Below are 17,493 nucleotides of genomic sequence, written 5' to 3'. Positions count from 1 at the left end.
ATTAAAGAAAGGAGTTTGCCTATCAAATTTTCTGTTCAGTTAAATTTCCATTCTTTTATTATTGACAATTTCTGGTAACCCTAAATCTTTGTAACTCCCATTTTATCCTACTTTATCCTACTTCCCCCCCGCCCCCTCCCCTCCCCCCCCCCCCCCCCCCCCCCCCCACCACCACCACCACCACCTTTTTAAGAACGTGCGTCGTGCATGGTTCTTTTATTAAAGGCCCGAAAGTTTTGCGATGCTCTCTATGCCGTTAAACACGTCCGATCTCCAGCGATAACATAAATACAGGCTGAAACCAGACAAACTTTATTTACAGTCAGCGGGATCTAGTCTTGCATCAACTTATGGTCAGAGGCCTGTGGCGTTATTTTGATTGTCACGTCGGATATAGCCGATTTAGTCAAGCATTTATCCCTAAAGATGCTGATTTTGCTTGCATCAGTGTTAGTTACCCAACTGCTGCATTCAAACATCATATCGCTGGACTCGAGAACTCAATATCATGTTATTAAACCTTCCGCAATATTGGACTTTCAAATGACCAAATATGTCCCGTGATTTTATCATATCAAAAGCTCAGTTTCGCAAACTTACTAGCCAATTACAGGAACAACAACAGACGTGTACAGAGGGCAGAGTTCAAGTAAAAACAAAGAACCGATGGCACGATACAAACAATAATTTTCCCCGTGTTTTTCTAATGCCCTAATGCATATGAAGACTGTTTATTAAAACAAAATAATTATTAAGTTATACTACAAATCAGAAATAATGGTTAGAAAATATAAATTAGTATTAGATGGTAGATCTAATGGCTATGGTTAGGAAAGTAAATAGGTTAATACTGTACGTGAAGCGTAAATTATCCACCCTTTTCTAGGAATCACGCGCTAGTCACTAGATTCAGTCCCGTGTACATGATATGCACGCAGTTCAATAAACCAGCCAATCAAATCAAAGGAATTGGTTTTCGCGCCAAACCACAGCCAATCAGCGAGTAGATTCTTTCTGTTATCTTCCGTCATGTGATGTTCGGCCATTACCAAGAGACGTACGTGTTCCAGTAGAGAGAAACGATGAAATTTGGTTGGAAATATCAGCATGCTTTCAAAAATCTTTTCTTTTAATACTCGAAAAACTGGGGAAAAAATCCTCGAAAGTGATGTGTAAGTCTGCTTTAAGGCTTCTTTCATATCTAGGTGTTTTAAAATTTGCTTTGATTGCAAAGCTTTGTAGTAAGCTCTAATACATGCATCGTTCTGTCTTGAACGTCTGGCGGCCCCATCCACTGTTATATACTAATCATTTCTTTCTTCATTTGATAGTGGAACAGAATTACCACTTACGTCTGGAGGGTAAGTTTGCTGTCCTAAAATGTATTATCCCTATCAAAATTGAAAATTTTGATAAGAGTGAATTAAGTTATTGTAGCTCAACCGACCGCTGTCTGTTTGGTATCGTCTGTTTAACGGGTGTTCGTGACTTCATTTTCAAATCGTTATCATAACACATACAAATGAATCTTTCCTTTAATCAATTTTCTTTCCTTCTTTGCCTCCATTCTCTTTGTAATTCTCAAGAAAATATTTTTACTTTGGGCAAAAAGTCATTTTTTTCAATCGTCTTCTATCTACTTTTGGACATGATTCAAAGTTTAAATATTCGATAATAAATATGCAAATGTTTTGCATTTGTAAGCCTAATTGTCTGATTTATAGTAGGATTTGAATTTAGAAGAAACTGTAAAATTCTTCACACTGAAAAAACGTTTTTTTATTAAGAACGAAATCAGAGAAAAAGATTTTTAACGTAAGATGTTATTATTGTCATTATCTACAATTAATTTATGCAATTATTTTATAACCTATTATGGACTTAAGCTTAAATGCAAAACATTTTTTCAAATTTCCTTTGTTTGGTGTGACATTTTTGTCATATTTTTACTTTCATTTTTGATGACATAAACAGGAAGTCATAAACATAAAATAAATGTTGACATTGATTTTTATCAGGACTGAAAAAGTTTGTGACAACTAAGGCCCCGTCCACACTATGCTGGATAAATTTGAATCTCCAACTCTCACACCAAAACTGAAAAAAAAAGTTTTCTTTCCACACATGAAAATGGAGAAAATGTTTCATGTCCATATTAGTCCGATCAAAGGCAGCAAAAACGCGTCATTGCTCACCTGAGCATGTGCATCAAAGCTGAAATTGAGCCCGCGGTGAATTTTTAGCCTTCCTGCCATTTTCCCCTGACAATCATGACGTCATCGTATTTGAAAAATTACAAAATGCTCTCCGTCCCACACTAATGTGGCTAGCCGGCGTTTTCAAATTGTTCCACTCTGGAGACCGTATTTGAAAAAATTCATTTTCGGTGAAGAATTGTTCTGGATTTGTTGTTTCCGGAATTGTTCCGAATAAATAAAAATTGGGATTCAAATTTATCCAGCATAGTGTGGACGGGGCCTAAAAAAACTTCTACTTATAATAAACTCTAAAAAATTACTCGATTGTGATTGGACAAGAGCAGGACTATATCCCAAATTGTACTCTGTAGAGTCCCAATTAAGTTGCCCAAATTTGGTTGATGGTATTAAAAACAAAAAATTGCACAATCATTTCGAAATTTATAGATACTCATGATGTTTTGAAAGTTCTCAAATTGAACTCGCCTAAAGGCTCATCCAATTTTGAAAACTTTCAAAACATAACTCGTACCTATGATTTCCAAATTGTACTCAAGATCGTGCGATTTCCTATAGAAATTAGAAATTATATTTTATAAGAGTAAGAAGAAATAACTAGCTAAAAACTAGTGTGAGTTGAGTCAGTGTTTCTAATGAAACAGTCATGATAAAAAGGTAAATTATACACTGTCAAAAGATCATTGCAAACATTTACTGACATTTCGGACGCTAGTCGTTCGTCGGAGTAAAAGAAGGTGAAGGACTAGCCTCCGAAACGTCACATTTACCCTTTTATCATTACTGTTTTATAAGAGTACAGTAGAAAATAATTTAGGATTATTGAATTACCTTGCGAACTCAAAAAGTCACTTGAAAAACGAAAAAAATTAAGATTTGTTCATGATTTGTAATTGAAAATAGTTGTGGCTTTAACATGTAGTCTAGGGAGAAATAAGTTAAATTCAAGTCAAATTAGAAATTACTGACATAATCACCTAGAAGTTTATAAAAAGCATGACATTTATAATATCCACTATAATAGAACTTACTTAAAAATGGCAAAACATTGCTGACTAAAACACTTGTAAACTTTTCAAAAAGTGGGGTTTTAAATATTAAATGCCACCTTTAAAAAAAGCAATTGGAAATTGCTTTTGAGGGATTTTGTATGAACATGTATATTTTTCTATGCCATATTTCAATAGGATATTCCCAGATTTAGATGCTACCCAGATTCGAATATTGGTATTTAAAGACTGTGACCGGAAAGGAAAGACCCTACTGTATGACTCTAAGATTGCTAAGCAGATACAGGAAGAAAGAACACAGGTAACTTGGATTTTCATTGATACCGATTTTAGTCCGATATACTTTCGGATATTGTTCAGAGCCAATCAGATCGTTGTTGTGACGGGACTACATAAAAACTGCAATAACTCTACAAATATTTGACTATGTCAGTCAAACTTGGACAGACATACATTGCCGGACATTGCTTACACACGGTTGCCAATCATGTGACATATGATGTCATCAATCACGTGACTACATATAATCTGTAATAACTCTACAAATATTTTACCACTGTCAGTCAATTTTGGATAGACATACATTGCCGAACATTGCTTACACACAGTGCCAATCAAGTGACATGACGTCACCAGTCATGTGACCACATAAAAAACTGTAATTGCTCTATAAATATGTGATCAATGCTGAATGCTGCTGACACATCTTTCAATCATGTGACATATGACGTCACCAGTCATGAAATCATCATGATGTTGAAAATGGCAGTAGCCACATGCAGGCTTTGAAAGCATATTTTTTTTAAGTACCATTAAGTATTATTAGGTATTCATTGACAAATCATGTCCTTGACTTTAATATGTCTTGAGTTAGCTTAAACACTTTCTAGGGGTTTGCATGAGTTGATTATTATTTTCTTATTTTATTATTATTATTTTTCTAAGTAAGAATGTGAAATACTAGATGCTTTCAAAATATTCCAAGATATATTCTTCATGAGGGCATTGTGATGTGGCCTAAGCTTGTTTTTGAATTCATCTATGATAATACTTAATAAGTTATGATAATTATTGTCACTTTGATAGGATGCAGCCCAAGGCAAACAGCAGGACAAAACAAACAGCAAAGCTGCTACAAGAAAACCAGACCACAACCATGGAAGTTATAGTACTCCCCCAGTCAAAAAGAAACTGGTACAAAATAATCTCTTTTAATTATTATTTAATCTCCTATGAAGCCACTATTAGTGTCGTCACGCAAGGCTTATTCCCCTGAGTAGCGGCTGCTTACCTGAGCACAACATTCCATTACCTTTGTCGGCGGTTAGCCAATCAGTGAACAGTGTGACGTCGATTTACCACGCAATGTGTTCTTGCTCGTTCATAAGCTCATCAAATACCAACGGTAAAGCTTGAAAAACCAATGATTTCCTGAAGCCTGTTGGCAGATTTATGAAGACATCTACTTTGTCTTCTACTATAGAATGAATAGCTGCTTTCTGATGATCATTAAAAGCCGTTATTTGAAATTTTGTGCTCACTTTTTCCAACACTCTCTCAAAGTTCGCCATTTTGTAGTGATAATGGTGCGAGTTAGTTCTTGATTTTTGAACTAGAGCTGTGATTGGTTAATTTAAGGGAATGGAATGTTGTGCTCGGGTAAGCAGCCCTTACTTAGGGGAGTGAAGCATAGCATGACAACACTAATAGGGGCTGCATACGTAGGAGACATTCCACATTTTAACATTACAATGCCACTACATTAACCAAGGCCACCCAAACAAATTGAAAATTTGTACAGATTCTATTGTTTAAATACTCAATCGTGATTGGCAAATATGTCTGAAAATTTTTTGCATTGATATAAATCTATGTATTATTAATTATTTATTTCCACATTCTATATTCCAGCATCGGCGATCAAGTAGTGACTCTACATTGTTGGGAGAAATGATATTTGGATCAGTAGCTATGACATATAAGGGATCAACAGTCAAAGTTCATCTCATAAGGTATACTATATTGTTATTTACATTCTAGAACAATATAATTTTTTGCAGTACGGATTGTTTGATTTTTATTTTGATTACTTGTGCAAGAAAAGCAAAAATGAGATTGCTTACTTTGTACCCATTAGATCACCTCATCAGCTGTTGATGACCAAAGTATTCTCTCTTCGTCCTCGTATGTCTGTATCAAGTAACTGCAGGTAAGTTTTCAAAATCAACTTAACATATTTACAGTAAAAAGTATTCATTTATCATTTGAATCAAATATAAAGAAATGTGAGTTTATATATGTTGTTTTGGTGTGCACATACATGCATGTGTGCAATAACATTTACTGATTTGTGTAACATAACCCTCAAAACCTTGACATTGACATTTGGCATTAAACATTTATTGTTTTCAATTAATAGACCTATAATTACACTTTTACCTGCAAGTAGCTTCAGGCTATTCAAGGCAGGTTAAAAGAATAGACAGACATCTACTGTATAATTACGATAATATCAATATTGTGATGCAAATAAAAACCAAAAGATGAAAATAATATTTACAATTAATAGATATGATTAAGTGTTGTTAATAATGAATATCGATACACATATATTTTATAATATATAACATATAAATGAAAACATATGTTCATATCTAAATAAATATGAAATGAAGAGGACTTTGCTAAGGAATACATGCAATGATACATTGAAAAATCCATTCATTAATAAGTATTTATTACGTGTAAAACTATGCAATCATTTGAATCAGTTATTTGCTGATGCCAAAGACAGGTTACTGATTACAGTGAGACACTAAAATAACTATATATTATATTTTTCTCCAATTGTAGTGATAATACAGATAGTTTCATGAGCAGTGCAAGTCAAATTGACTCGATCTTAGAAGATGGCAGTCGGATTGAGAGTGACTGTGTTTCATTGTCATCACAAAGCAACAGTCCAAAAGATTCCCATCTAGTCCAGGAGAATTCTTCCACTCCTGTACCTGTGCCTCAATTAACACCAACAGTTAATATTGAACCTGAAGATGATAGTGGATTTACTGCATCACTGGACAGTAAGTATTTGTTGTGCTGAGATTACATTCCCACTGATTGAGATGTATTATGCTTTATACTGTAAGAGCATTTTCTGTTTCTTCATTTTTCATTATTCAGACCCGTTGCTAGGGGTGGTTCGATTGTAGGAGTACAAAATATTGCACTATTTTGGTTTTTCAAGAAATGACATAACTAGGATTGGTAGAAAAATGAACATCCCCTTTCAAGGACCTAGTGATGGGTCTGTTATTACAATTTAGTAAAAATACCCAGGTGATTATAGAAAATCTCGCATGCTGATTGGTCAAGAAACTCACACTATCACATGATAATCACCTCGAGTGAAAATCCAAAATGGCGGCCAGCTGCTTTGTTGCTGTTACCAGGAAAAAATGCCTTTTATCTTCTTCTTTTTTCTTTTTTTGAAAGAATCACCTGTGTATTTATACTAAAACAATTATTTGCCTCAGGCTCAGTGATTATTGGGGAATATTTACCTTGCCGCTCGAAGACTCATGTCTCAGTAAAGATTCCCCGATAATCACTTCGCCTTCGGCGAATAATTGTTAAATAAAAGTCATGCTACCAAAAATCTGTGAACAACAAAGATCAGTAGAGCAAGAGCCAAAAATAATTTTAAATCGACAGGAAGTAAATTTTCATTCCATACTACCATTAATGTAATTGCTTATATTTGACTGTATTTTTAACCTGAGCACTAGCCAATGGGAATACAGAATTTTTAATATTTCAGAAATTATGTTCTAATGAAGGTGGATATTTTGTCTTGTCTTTGTATTTTGTCTTGCCAAGATGGGCTTTATAAAATACTGCAGACTCAAAAAAATATCCACCTATTACTGCATCTGAGAATGTCAGTAATAAAGTATGTATATTCTAAATGGATAGAAATAACTTGGTAATACCTGACTTGTGATGGTTTACTTGAAAGTTTATACTACTTAAACCATCACTGCATACTCACTGTAGTAACTGTTTATAATAATTATTTAATATTTATTCATATATCTTTAATATATGTTATATTTAATATTATTATTTTATATTATATATTTAATATTTATTCATATATCTTTTTATAAAATCTAGAATAACTTGTAAATATAAACAATTATGATTTGTTTTATTCATTTCTATTTAAAGTGTGTGAATAAATTGAATTGAATTGTGTTTCAGGCTTATGTTGCCATGGTAGTGTCACATCCTTGTTTACCCCTGCATCATCTCCATGTGGTAGTTTCCAAAGAAGGTTACATCGTAGTCAGATCACAAGTATTGATAGCAGATTCAACAAGAAACAGGAAGAATCTTCAGAAGAGGTAAGAAATGTAGAATTAGATAGGAATTGAAGCCCCTGTGGCATACTGTATTTGTCTAGAGTGCACATGTGTTCCACGATTAACCCCACAACTGGAGTTCATTTTTCTAATGATGATGATGATAATAGTTTATAGTCATAGTAAAAACCACTCTGTGTAACCAGTGCTGAAATATCTATATCACCATCATCATCATCATCATCACCACTGCCACTATCATTATCTTTGTCATCATCATCATCATCAACTCTATAAACACCAACATCAACACTACCATTATCATTTCCACTGCCGTCACCACCATCATTAATCATCATTCCCAAATGTTGTACATACACCATACATCCATGATGCACATGCTTTGTTTTGATACACAATAACATCTAATTTTTTCTTTGATTTTTGCTTTATATTACAGCCTAATTCCCCAATTCTTAGACGTCGACCTAAAATTGGTATCGGAATTCTTTTCCCCCTGAGTGACAGTGATGAACAAAGCAGGTACAGTGTACATGTAGAGTCGATGTTTGAAAATCCACTGTTTGGATTATAAAATATAAAACATTCAATATTTATATTCAATATTTTTTGCTGTTTTTATTTTTTCTTCTAGTGCTCTTCAAAGATTTTTCTTTGCACATTTCCCTCTGTTTAACTCACATGTGCATCGGCTGAGGTTGGCAGTTGAGAGAGCTTGCCATTCTAGAAACTCTTTTGCAATGCAAGTTACAGAGGTAAGGATTAATGGACAGGTGTCCAAGTATGTGTAAGGTAGGGAAGATCCAGGAGGGACCCCACCCTGTCTTAATGGAAGTTCAATAGTCCAATACACAGTTCCCTGTAAGTAAAAGGTAGCTGTGCCTTTGCATTATATTCAAGATGGCACTGGAAACTGAGGGACTATTATTTCATCCTAAAATGTAGTTTGGCTACAGGTTTGAGTATATTTTGTATGAAGCATACATTTGGACAGTCCTTTCAAAATTTTTGGAACCACCCTTATGTGTGAATTGTTGTACCACCTAAAAGGTTCAATCCAATTTGCTTCATGTGTAGTATTACTGAAACCATGTTATTCAATGCATACTAATTAGCAATGAACTAAATAGACATAAAACAGCATAATTCTCAATCTAGAAAAGTATGTTTCGAGTGAACATACAGTATTCAAGTGCCCTGATGATGATCGTTTTTGAACATTCCATTTGTTACAGGCATTTAATAGATTTTGTGAGGAGATTAGCAACTTTCTCAAGACTCCAAGACTCAAGGTATGCATCCGAAAGTCTCTTAACTTAATTTACACCTCAGTGCCTGGTTGTTTAGGGTGGATAGCCCTATCTGAATTATGGTGTTGTGGGATAAATTCATTGATGCTGTTATCCAATAAATTTATCCACTGGATAGATTTATCCATCGGATAGCGCTATCCACTTTTCATACGAACCACGCCCAGAGCTATTTCAAGCTGATGACTGGATTTAAAGTTTTTCTACTACCAATCATTACTGTTAGAACAAAAATAATTCAATCACTTGTAGCATCTGACTGCCTTTTTGTGTGGCATAATGTTAGACATTTACTGAACGACTGCCTCTTCTTTCCTTGCCATAGCAACCAGTGTGGCTTAACATGATGACGTTTCCAGATCATAGAGGGGATTTGTGTGAAAAATTTATGGAACAGCTGACAGGATGTCTAAACCTGTATAACAACAGAGAAACAAATTTGTAAGTGTTTTTATTCACTAGCTTTTTAGATTAGACTTAGATGCCTGCATAAAAATTGCACTTCTGTGGTATCCAGTTCAATTCCTGGATCAAGGTTCACATGTTACCAAAGTTTGTTTGGTGTCCTCGTTTTTCCTTCCTCTGCAAAATGCAATATGCTATATTCAATTTTAACCAGTGATTAGCCATGCCGTCACTTAGTTTTCAGTCCAAATTTTATTTGAGAGTTTTAAGGAGCAGACATAGCTTGGGTACTAGTTTGCAGGATTTTGAGCTCTAGGTCCGTGATTCTATCCTTAGGGTCTGCACATCTGTGTTGACTTCTCTTTAATCAGTGTCACTTCAGCTTTGAATGCTCTTAAAACACAGCACTGATGGAGAAAGGGAATAAGGTTTTTCTTTTGTTTGGTTTTGACCAAAAACACTCTATATATTTACATTCCTTTGATTTCCAATCACTTGTCTGATCATGGATTATTATGATTTCTTTGCCAACAGTTTTCTCACAGCAGTATTGTCTGCTGTCCTCACTCATCATCTGGCTTGGGTGCCTACTGTTATGCCTGCTGGGGCAGCTCCAAGCAGAGCATACTTAGACAAACATTCTTCCAAAACAGTAAGTCATCTGACAGCTATCCTTTTGAATTGTTTGCTATCAATCACATGATCTTTTAAAAGTTGACTGGGGGGGGGGGGGGGGGGGGGCAATTTTTATGCAACTAGTGACTGTTAAGTCAAAACAAATCCAAATAAGTCTTCTTAGTATTCTATCTGACTATTTCTATGGCCAGAAATCAACATAAGAAAAATATTATACAACCTCAGAAAAATCTGACCAAGCTGGGAAATGATGTGATATTTGATCTCATGCAAGTCCCATGCCAGTCCCACTGCTGGGTTACCTGTGTCTTCCTTTCAATGTCGCAAATACATTGCAAGTAGAAGGAAAATTTAACTAGAGCTTTTTTGACTTTGGTTTATTATTTTTAACATCTTGCATTTAAAGAGACATACAACTTAAGTATATATTAAATGCTAATACGTACCTATGGTTGGTTTTGAACAGCTTGACCTTTTGGCACAGTCACATCCTTATAATCCACTGTGGGCACAATTAAGGTATGTACTACATATTATTATACAGTACTGATCATTTTAAAGTAAGTAACAAAACTAAGGCTGTTACACAATGTTTTAATGTCACTGACATTGTATGTACTACATATTATTGTACAATACTGATCATTTTAAAGTAAGTAACAAAACTAAGGCTGTTACACAATGTTTTAATGTCACTGACATTGTATGTACTACATATTATTGTACAATACTGATCATTTTAAAGTAAGTAACAAAACTAAGGCTGTTACACAATGTTTTAATGTCACTGACATTGTATGTACTACATATTATTGTACAATACTGATCATTTTAAAGTAAGTAACAAAACTAAGGCTGTTACACAATGTTTTAATGTCACTGACATTGTATGTACTACATATTATTGTACAATACTGATCATTTTAAAGTAGGTAACAAAACTAAGGCTGTTACACAATGTTTTAATGTCACTGACATTGTATGTACTACATATTATTATACAGTACTGATCATTTTAAAGTAGGTAACAAAACTAAGGCTGTTACACAATGTTTTAATGTCAGTGACATTATCATGTGAAACTGATTTACAGTGACAGTCACATGGGAACATTGTGTAACAGTGTTAGTTTTCTTAAATTATTTACTTTAAAACTATCAGCAAAGCAACCAATCATTTTATTATGCTTTTAAGTAATAGCATGGAGATTCTTTCCTACCTGACATGGCACTGGGGGTAACCTACTGTATAACAAGCATCCAATCCTAGTTGGTTTTATTAGGCTAAAGAAACCAGTAATAAAAATGTCTGGTGCAAATGAGCTCGAACCTTTAATTTTCAATAGATTGATTGATTGGGCATGAACATTTCCCACTTCAGACCAGATGTCATTCCCTTGGAGTGACTTTTCTATTTTTTCCAGTTATGCTGGTGCATAGTACACTAATATTCTTGTTCCCAACATAATGATGGGGTCTGAAATGGAAAGAATTTCAAGTGCTCACAATATTTATTTCATGTGCTGTTGAACAGCGAAAGGGATGTTTCCTTGAGTTTTCATTTTTCCAATTGTGCTTGACTCCACAGCGATCTTTATGGTGCAATAGGTTACCCATTAAAACTAGCAAGAACTGTTGTTGTAGGGAAAAATGCCAAACTTGTTGGTCAAGTGCTTCAAATTCTCAGTTACTTCATTCGATGTACAGAAGTCTTTGAACATACTCCAGAAAGAGTAGACTTACCAGAGCATGATTTTTCTCATTCAGATTTCACAGAAGTAGAAAACTGTTGTCTTTGTAGGCAAAATGAAGATGAACCCTGTCATAAGCACAGTATTTGCAATCCATGTATTGAGAAAAGTGGACTATCAATTTGTTCAAATTGTCAAAAATTGATACCAAAGGAATTAGATGAAAATATATCCTTGCAATCTTCCCAGCTGTCAAGAACATTATTACAAGGTCTTCCATGCTGTTCAGATTGTGGACTGTTGCAAAGAAATGAAAACATTGAAGAAATATTTCGTGTAAATAGTATGTCGGGCACATGTGGGACATGTCTGCCAAAATGGACATCAGCTAAGGGACTTCAGCATTTTCTAGATGATTTAAGTTATTTGGAGCGAAGTGAGACATTCAAATGCTATTGTTGTGAGAAGAAAGAAAAGACAGAAGAAAGTACCTCAACCTTTAAGTGTTATTGTACTGGTGATTCTAGATGTAGTCTTTGTTCTACTACGAAAAATGGCTTGAATACAAACTTGCAAAAAAGTATTGAACTTGATATCATATTCCTGCAGCTTTTACTTCATGACCAGTTTTGCTCTAAACTAGAATGCAAATGTTTTACACCAAAGGACAATACAAGTTGCTTGGAAATGGACTTAGAGCAGGACAGCTCAGAACAAAATGATGTTGAATCCAATGATTCGTCTGCTCGCAGTGGTTCTCTAGATTCAGGTTTTCATCCAGGGACACCGTCATGTAGCACCAAAAGTAAAATGGAGCTAGAAGAATATTTGAGTCTAGATACACTAGAAGATGAAGATGAGTTTGGTCCAGAAGAACTACCACTACCAGGGTAGGTGCAGTTTTTTGTTTTTAATATTTTTCAACTCTGTTTTGTGTTGTTATTTAGACCTTTAATTTTGATGGTTTGCCCCAAGAGCCATAAAGCTCACCGAAGAGGCAGCCACGTGTAAAGGTATGATGAGTAAATGTCATAGTGTTGTGCAGATGTAGACAGAAATGTGAAAAGGTCATTTAAAAAAAAAAAATTCTAAAAACTGTGACTAATGATCGAGTTTTGTATTTTATTTCAGACTTGTAGATGGATCAAGTAAAGATGGTGATCACAGAAAACCAGATGAATGGAGAAAGTCAAACAACTTTGGTCGTTCACTTTTTGCAGGGTAAGTCTACACAAAAAATTAAAAGTTTTGGACTTTTTTCTCATTGCATCATCTCTGAAAAATCCCATGCGGATGCCTATTATTACTTGTGATTAAATTGTAGCCATTGTACTTTTTTGTAATGAGAATAGAATGCACAAAATTGTTTAATAAAGTTAAGAAAAATAAAAACCTCTGGGGAATGACTTATGGTTTGATGGAGAAACCATAATTATAATCTTTACAGTGTATACCATTCTTGAATTTGCTTGGATGACCACGAAACTGGTTTGAAGTCAGACAACTTGATTATTTTATTCATCAAGTTTAACCTCAACTTCAAACCATTGTTTCGTGATCAATGAAGCAAATTCAGGAAAGGTCAATAGGCCATTTCACGGTTCTTGTACTCAACCTCAGCCTCGTCAGCGTGTAATTATTCTTTAGAATTTGACTACAGTCCGCAGTAATGAAAGGAATTTACACATCAACGAACAATTGAAACACTTAAAAATTTCACAGGTTGTAGGCAATTTCTAAAGAATATATTACACGCAGACGAGGCTGAGGTTGAGCCGCGGGATCTGTGAAATGGTCTATTGTACAATTTTGATAGTGCTCAGAATATAATCCATTTGTTATTACTATCATTATCAAAAACTGCAAAAGTGAATGCCAAGCTTGTGCTTGATTGATATCCTCTTACTCTTACTGTTTATAAAATTGGTATTGATTTATTCCTTCAGGGTTGGTGAAACATATCATCCAGACTTTGTCCTTCAGGGTGTCACTTGTAACAAGCAAGAAATCCTACCCAGTCTGTCAAATGACTTGTGCATGGCATTACAGGTAATATACCTTACAAGTGGGTGCAGCAATAGAGCTTTGGTTCTGGAGATTATGCATGCAACATTGGAATTTGTTGGGTCTCTTGCTTGACTTGATCTTGTTTTCTATGTGCTCTCTAGTATTCCTCTGCAAATCCGACACTCAAAATTCCAATTATTTATTATACAGTGAATCAACAATGCCCAGATTTAGATCAGCACACTGAATGTTTCAGGGCTTAATAAATTTAAGGTGTTAAGACATAGTTACAAACAATAATATCAAACAGAAGGTGGACCTGGCCCTTAAGGGTCAGGAATTGTGTAGATTTATGAGGTTATACAGTATATCCACTTTGGAATATTTCTTGAAAATGGAAGCTTAAAAATGTTTACAAAAATTCCAATCAATGGAGCATACTTTGACCAGCAATTAATTTTGTCAAACATTTGCTGAAAGCTTTTCTTAAGTTAAGGTTTTAAAATTTATTTATTTCAGCATTCTGTTGTCGATGATGCCCTTAATGATGCTGTATGTATTGTTGCTGACACTGACAATTGGTAAGAATAAATTTTTAGGCCTAATATAATGACATAATAGAATATTATAATTGATATAATATTATTCTCAGTATTATATGCTAATAATATTGATTATTTTTATTCTCCACTCAAGGACCTGTGAACTGATATCAGCAAAGAAAGGAAAACTCAGATCAAGGTAAATACCTCAAAACGTTTTGATAATAATCTAAACAGTATCCAAACTATCCCTTGAAATTAATGAAAAAAATCCTAGTTACATGCTTATTTAATGGAATCCCTGTTGAATTATTCATTTAGTATTCCGGGAATCCCTTCCAATCATGGGAAGAGTTCAAATGACTAAAGAGTGCATTTGAGTCTTCAGATGTCTGGGAATCCCACCCTCCCCCAAATCATCGGGCATGAAATTAATGCTCGCAAACTCGCAAAATGCGTGTAAAGTTTTGTATTAAGAGGGAGACAAAAAATTTAACTAGCTAAGTTTTGCAAGTGTGACCACACTCAAGAAATTGAAGGACTGAAAAGTTTAGAACCTGCATCAAGTAAAGGTTGTTATTCACCGTGTCCGATCACTAGTGACTTTGAAGTCTTTGCTAATGAGAACCCCTCCAATCACGGGAAGCATATACATGACTAAAGAGTGCATATTTGACTCTCAATGGACTGGGAGTCCCCTCATTGGAATCATTGGAATCATACATTATGACTGCAAGTCACCATGTAGAGGTTCCATCAATAAAACCAACCTTATTTTCTCTTTTAGTGAATCAACTCAAGTGCAAACAATTGATGGATCTAACCTAGTGCTAACTATGCTAACATCAGTTAGTGGAATGTGGGATGTTAAAATGCCTGCTGAATTTGTAAGTAAAGAAGAATATGACATATTTTTATGTTTTAATTTCAATTTCATATATTGTTTTTTTTTCCATCCATTCATTCATTCATGCCATTTTGTGTTTTGAGCTCACTGAAATGTCAGTATAGTGCACTATATAAGAATCTAAATTATTATCATTATTATATTTCACACTTTTTTGTCATCCATTTTACATTCAATTATGTTTGTTTTGTTTACCTCTTAGTGTCTAATGCATCTTGAAGACAGATTGAAAGAGATCTATCTGAAGAGCAGGGTAAGTAAATATCTTGAATATCTTCTGTTGATGGTGACAATGACAGTGGCAGGGGTGATTGTAGTAATATTGGTGATGATAATGATTGCAGTTATTCTACCCTGTTGATGTTAATGATGACATTGCATGATGATGATGGTGGTGATCATAGTAGAGGTGTTTATAATCATGGTGGTGGTAATGGTGATGATTGTGTAGTGGTGGTGACAGTACTAGACAGGGATTATATCATTAAAATTATTAAGATCTACTATATAAGAATGTTATCTCCAAGCCTTATAATATTTACAGAATTGTCTTTTTAATGTTTTATGAATAATCTCATTTTTTCAGGTAATAGCAGAGTGGCTTTGGAATCGTAAGAAATCAATCAGTCAATATGAGCTGGCTCATACCCTAGAGTAAGTCAGTAAATAAAAGGACTTATTTAAAGTCAGTATTACATCAGCTAGTAGCTGGACATGGAGATCCTGAGATTCTGAGGATCTAACCAACAGAGTTACGCCTTTGTTGTGTGCTCAAATCTTTAAGAAGATAGCAATGTCACATTACGCTGTAGCTTTGGTAAAACACCCATTGGATGTGATATTGAGGCACAACACCATTCCTCCAGAAGCATAATACATTTATTGTACTATAAATTTTAATACCATTGCATGGACTTGAATGTAATCAAATGAATGTTGTTGTGTATGGTAGGATTGATGACAGTGACATTGTGCTGCTGCTGGCAGTAGCTAGTGCTCATTCACCTCAAGGAATCACTTACATTAGGTAAATTATGTTTGACATGCTCATCCATAAAATAAAACCTCTGAGGGAAAGGCATTCCATTGAATGAGTCCTGAGTCAATGGACCCTACATGAATATAATTAATCGACATTTGTCTATGATGATTGAGTATGGTTGATTGATTCATTAATTCTCAGCTGCTGGAAATGCCTTTTCCACTATCTGTACAATACATTACGGTAACTTAAGGTGGTGGAAAAGACCCCTTGCATGTGACGTCAAAGTTGCTCTATCTGGGGGACAAAACAAAACTATTCCAATCTCATGAGAATTGGAACCTATTGTTTTGTCCCCCAGATTGAGCTGCATTCCAAAGTGCTGCTAGGGGTCTATAGTGCATGTGCCACAATAGTACCTATCTTGAAGGGAGGGACAAGATCTCTATTATTCCCTTTGTTACGTACCTTATAGACCTTGATATTATTATTACCAGAATCCTTTTCATAGCCCCTTTTTGTTAGCCCAATTAACACCATTATCTTGTGAATACATTTCAACATGAACAATAGAACAATGGTATGACGAAAGATAGAAATTACTAAGTGAAATATTGTATGACTGTATGATTGTCAAAAGAAGTAAAACATTTGAACAAGAAAATTCAAAAAAGATTCTGTTAGTAGTAAAATACTTCAATTTCGAGTTTGCTTTTGCTCAGTCTTAGCCTAGATTATCTACAAATGTGTTCTTTTCTTTTGTCAAGGTCTAGTGTGTAGTAAGGAGTATAAAATCTATGCAACAATAATTTATAGTTGATTAAAATGTGACAGGTTTCGGTCGGATGGCTGAATGTCATAACACACAACCGACACTGACACCAAGGCTGAACAAAGATCTTGAAACTAGAGTATTGAGAAGAACAGAATTTTCTGTCTCGACTGACATTCTAAGATTTTTTTAGCTTTCTCTTATCTGTACTCTTTTTATTTTTTCAGGTAGTAATTTATAAAAGAAAGAAAGAAAATATGAGAATAATAATTTATAAAATAAAGACAAAGAATATTAATGGGAGACAGCTTATTCACAAGGATATTTTGTTAACACTGACAAACAGGAAGTTTCAATATTAATTTTAAAAATTGCTAACAGTGTTACTGGGCAACATGCAAAACTATGACCACATCTAATGTATTCAAATACTTTTATGAATGTACAGGCTTTTTGCTGCCAAACAAGCGTTTGGACACTTTATTTGGTAAAACTAGCCAGCTTTGCATAGAAATGTGTTAGTTTAACGTACAGAACCCATGCAAAAGTATGTCATACTTTTGCAAATGTGCCCTAACACTATAAAATGTTCTTTGAACTTAAGCTTCTATTTGCACATGAAGGGAAATGCTGG

General features: G+C 34.5%; 1 protein-coding gene across 2 annotated transcripts; it reads left to right on the top strand.

Moving 5' to 3' along the window:
• Nucleotides 1-1,022: 1,022 nt before the first annotated feature.
• On the top strand, nt 1,023-17,157 carry LOC116308105 (folliculin-interacting protein 1). Of its 2 annotated transcripts, XM_031718474.2 has the most exons (24): nt 1,024-1,172; nt 1,332-1,361; nt 3,404-3,527; nt 4,313-4,420; nt 5,138-5,238; nt 5,364-5,435; nt 6,080-6,306; nt 7,487-7,629; nt 8,048-8,130; nt 8,243-8,363; nt 8,844-8,900; nt 9,244-9,359; nt 9,858-9,975; nt 10,426-10,478; nt 11,547-12,539; nt 12,781-12,870; nt 13,596-13,698; nt 14,176-14,237; nt 14,353-14,397; nt 14,986-15,085; nt 15,308-15,358; nt 15,692-15,759; nt 16,058-16,132; nt 17,087-17,157. In XM_031718474.2, the coding sequence occupies exons 1-24, from the start codon at nt 1,108-1,110 to the stop codon at nt 17,088-17,090; spliced, it is 3,009 nt and encodes a 1,002-aa protein (XP_031574334.1). In that variant the 5' UTR covers nt 1,024-1,107; the 3' UTR covers nt 17,091-17,157. The 2 variants fall into 2 exon arrangements, 1 of the variants encoding a protein (XP_031574334.1); XR_004198473.2 differs by lacking the exons at nt 14,176-14,237; nt 14,353-14,397; nt 14,986-15,085; ... (2 more) ...; nt 16,058-16,132; nt 17,087-17,157 and having other exon boundaries at nt 1,023-1,172; nt 11,547-12,662; nt 13,596-13,625.
• Nucleotides 17,158-17,493: the final 336 nt, after the last annotated feature.

Source organism: Actinia tenebrosa, unplaced genomic scaffold (genome assembly GCF_029948245.1).
Source record: "Actinia tenebrosa isolate PJP-AT-01 unplaced genomic scaffold, QUT_ActTen_1.0 PGA_scaffold13__45_contigs__length_12533684, whole genome shotgun sequence".
Classification (NCBI taxonomy): Eukaryota; Metazoa; Cnidaria; class Anthozoa; order Actiniaria; family Actiniidae; genus Actinia; species Actinia tenebrosa.
The sequence above is the reverse complement of the archived record's forward strand: the minus strand, read 5'-3'. Positions and strand labels throughout refer to the sequence as shown.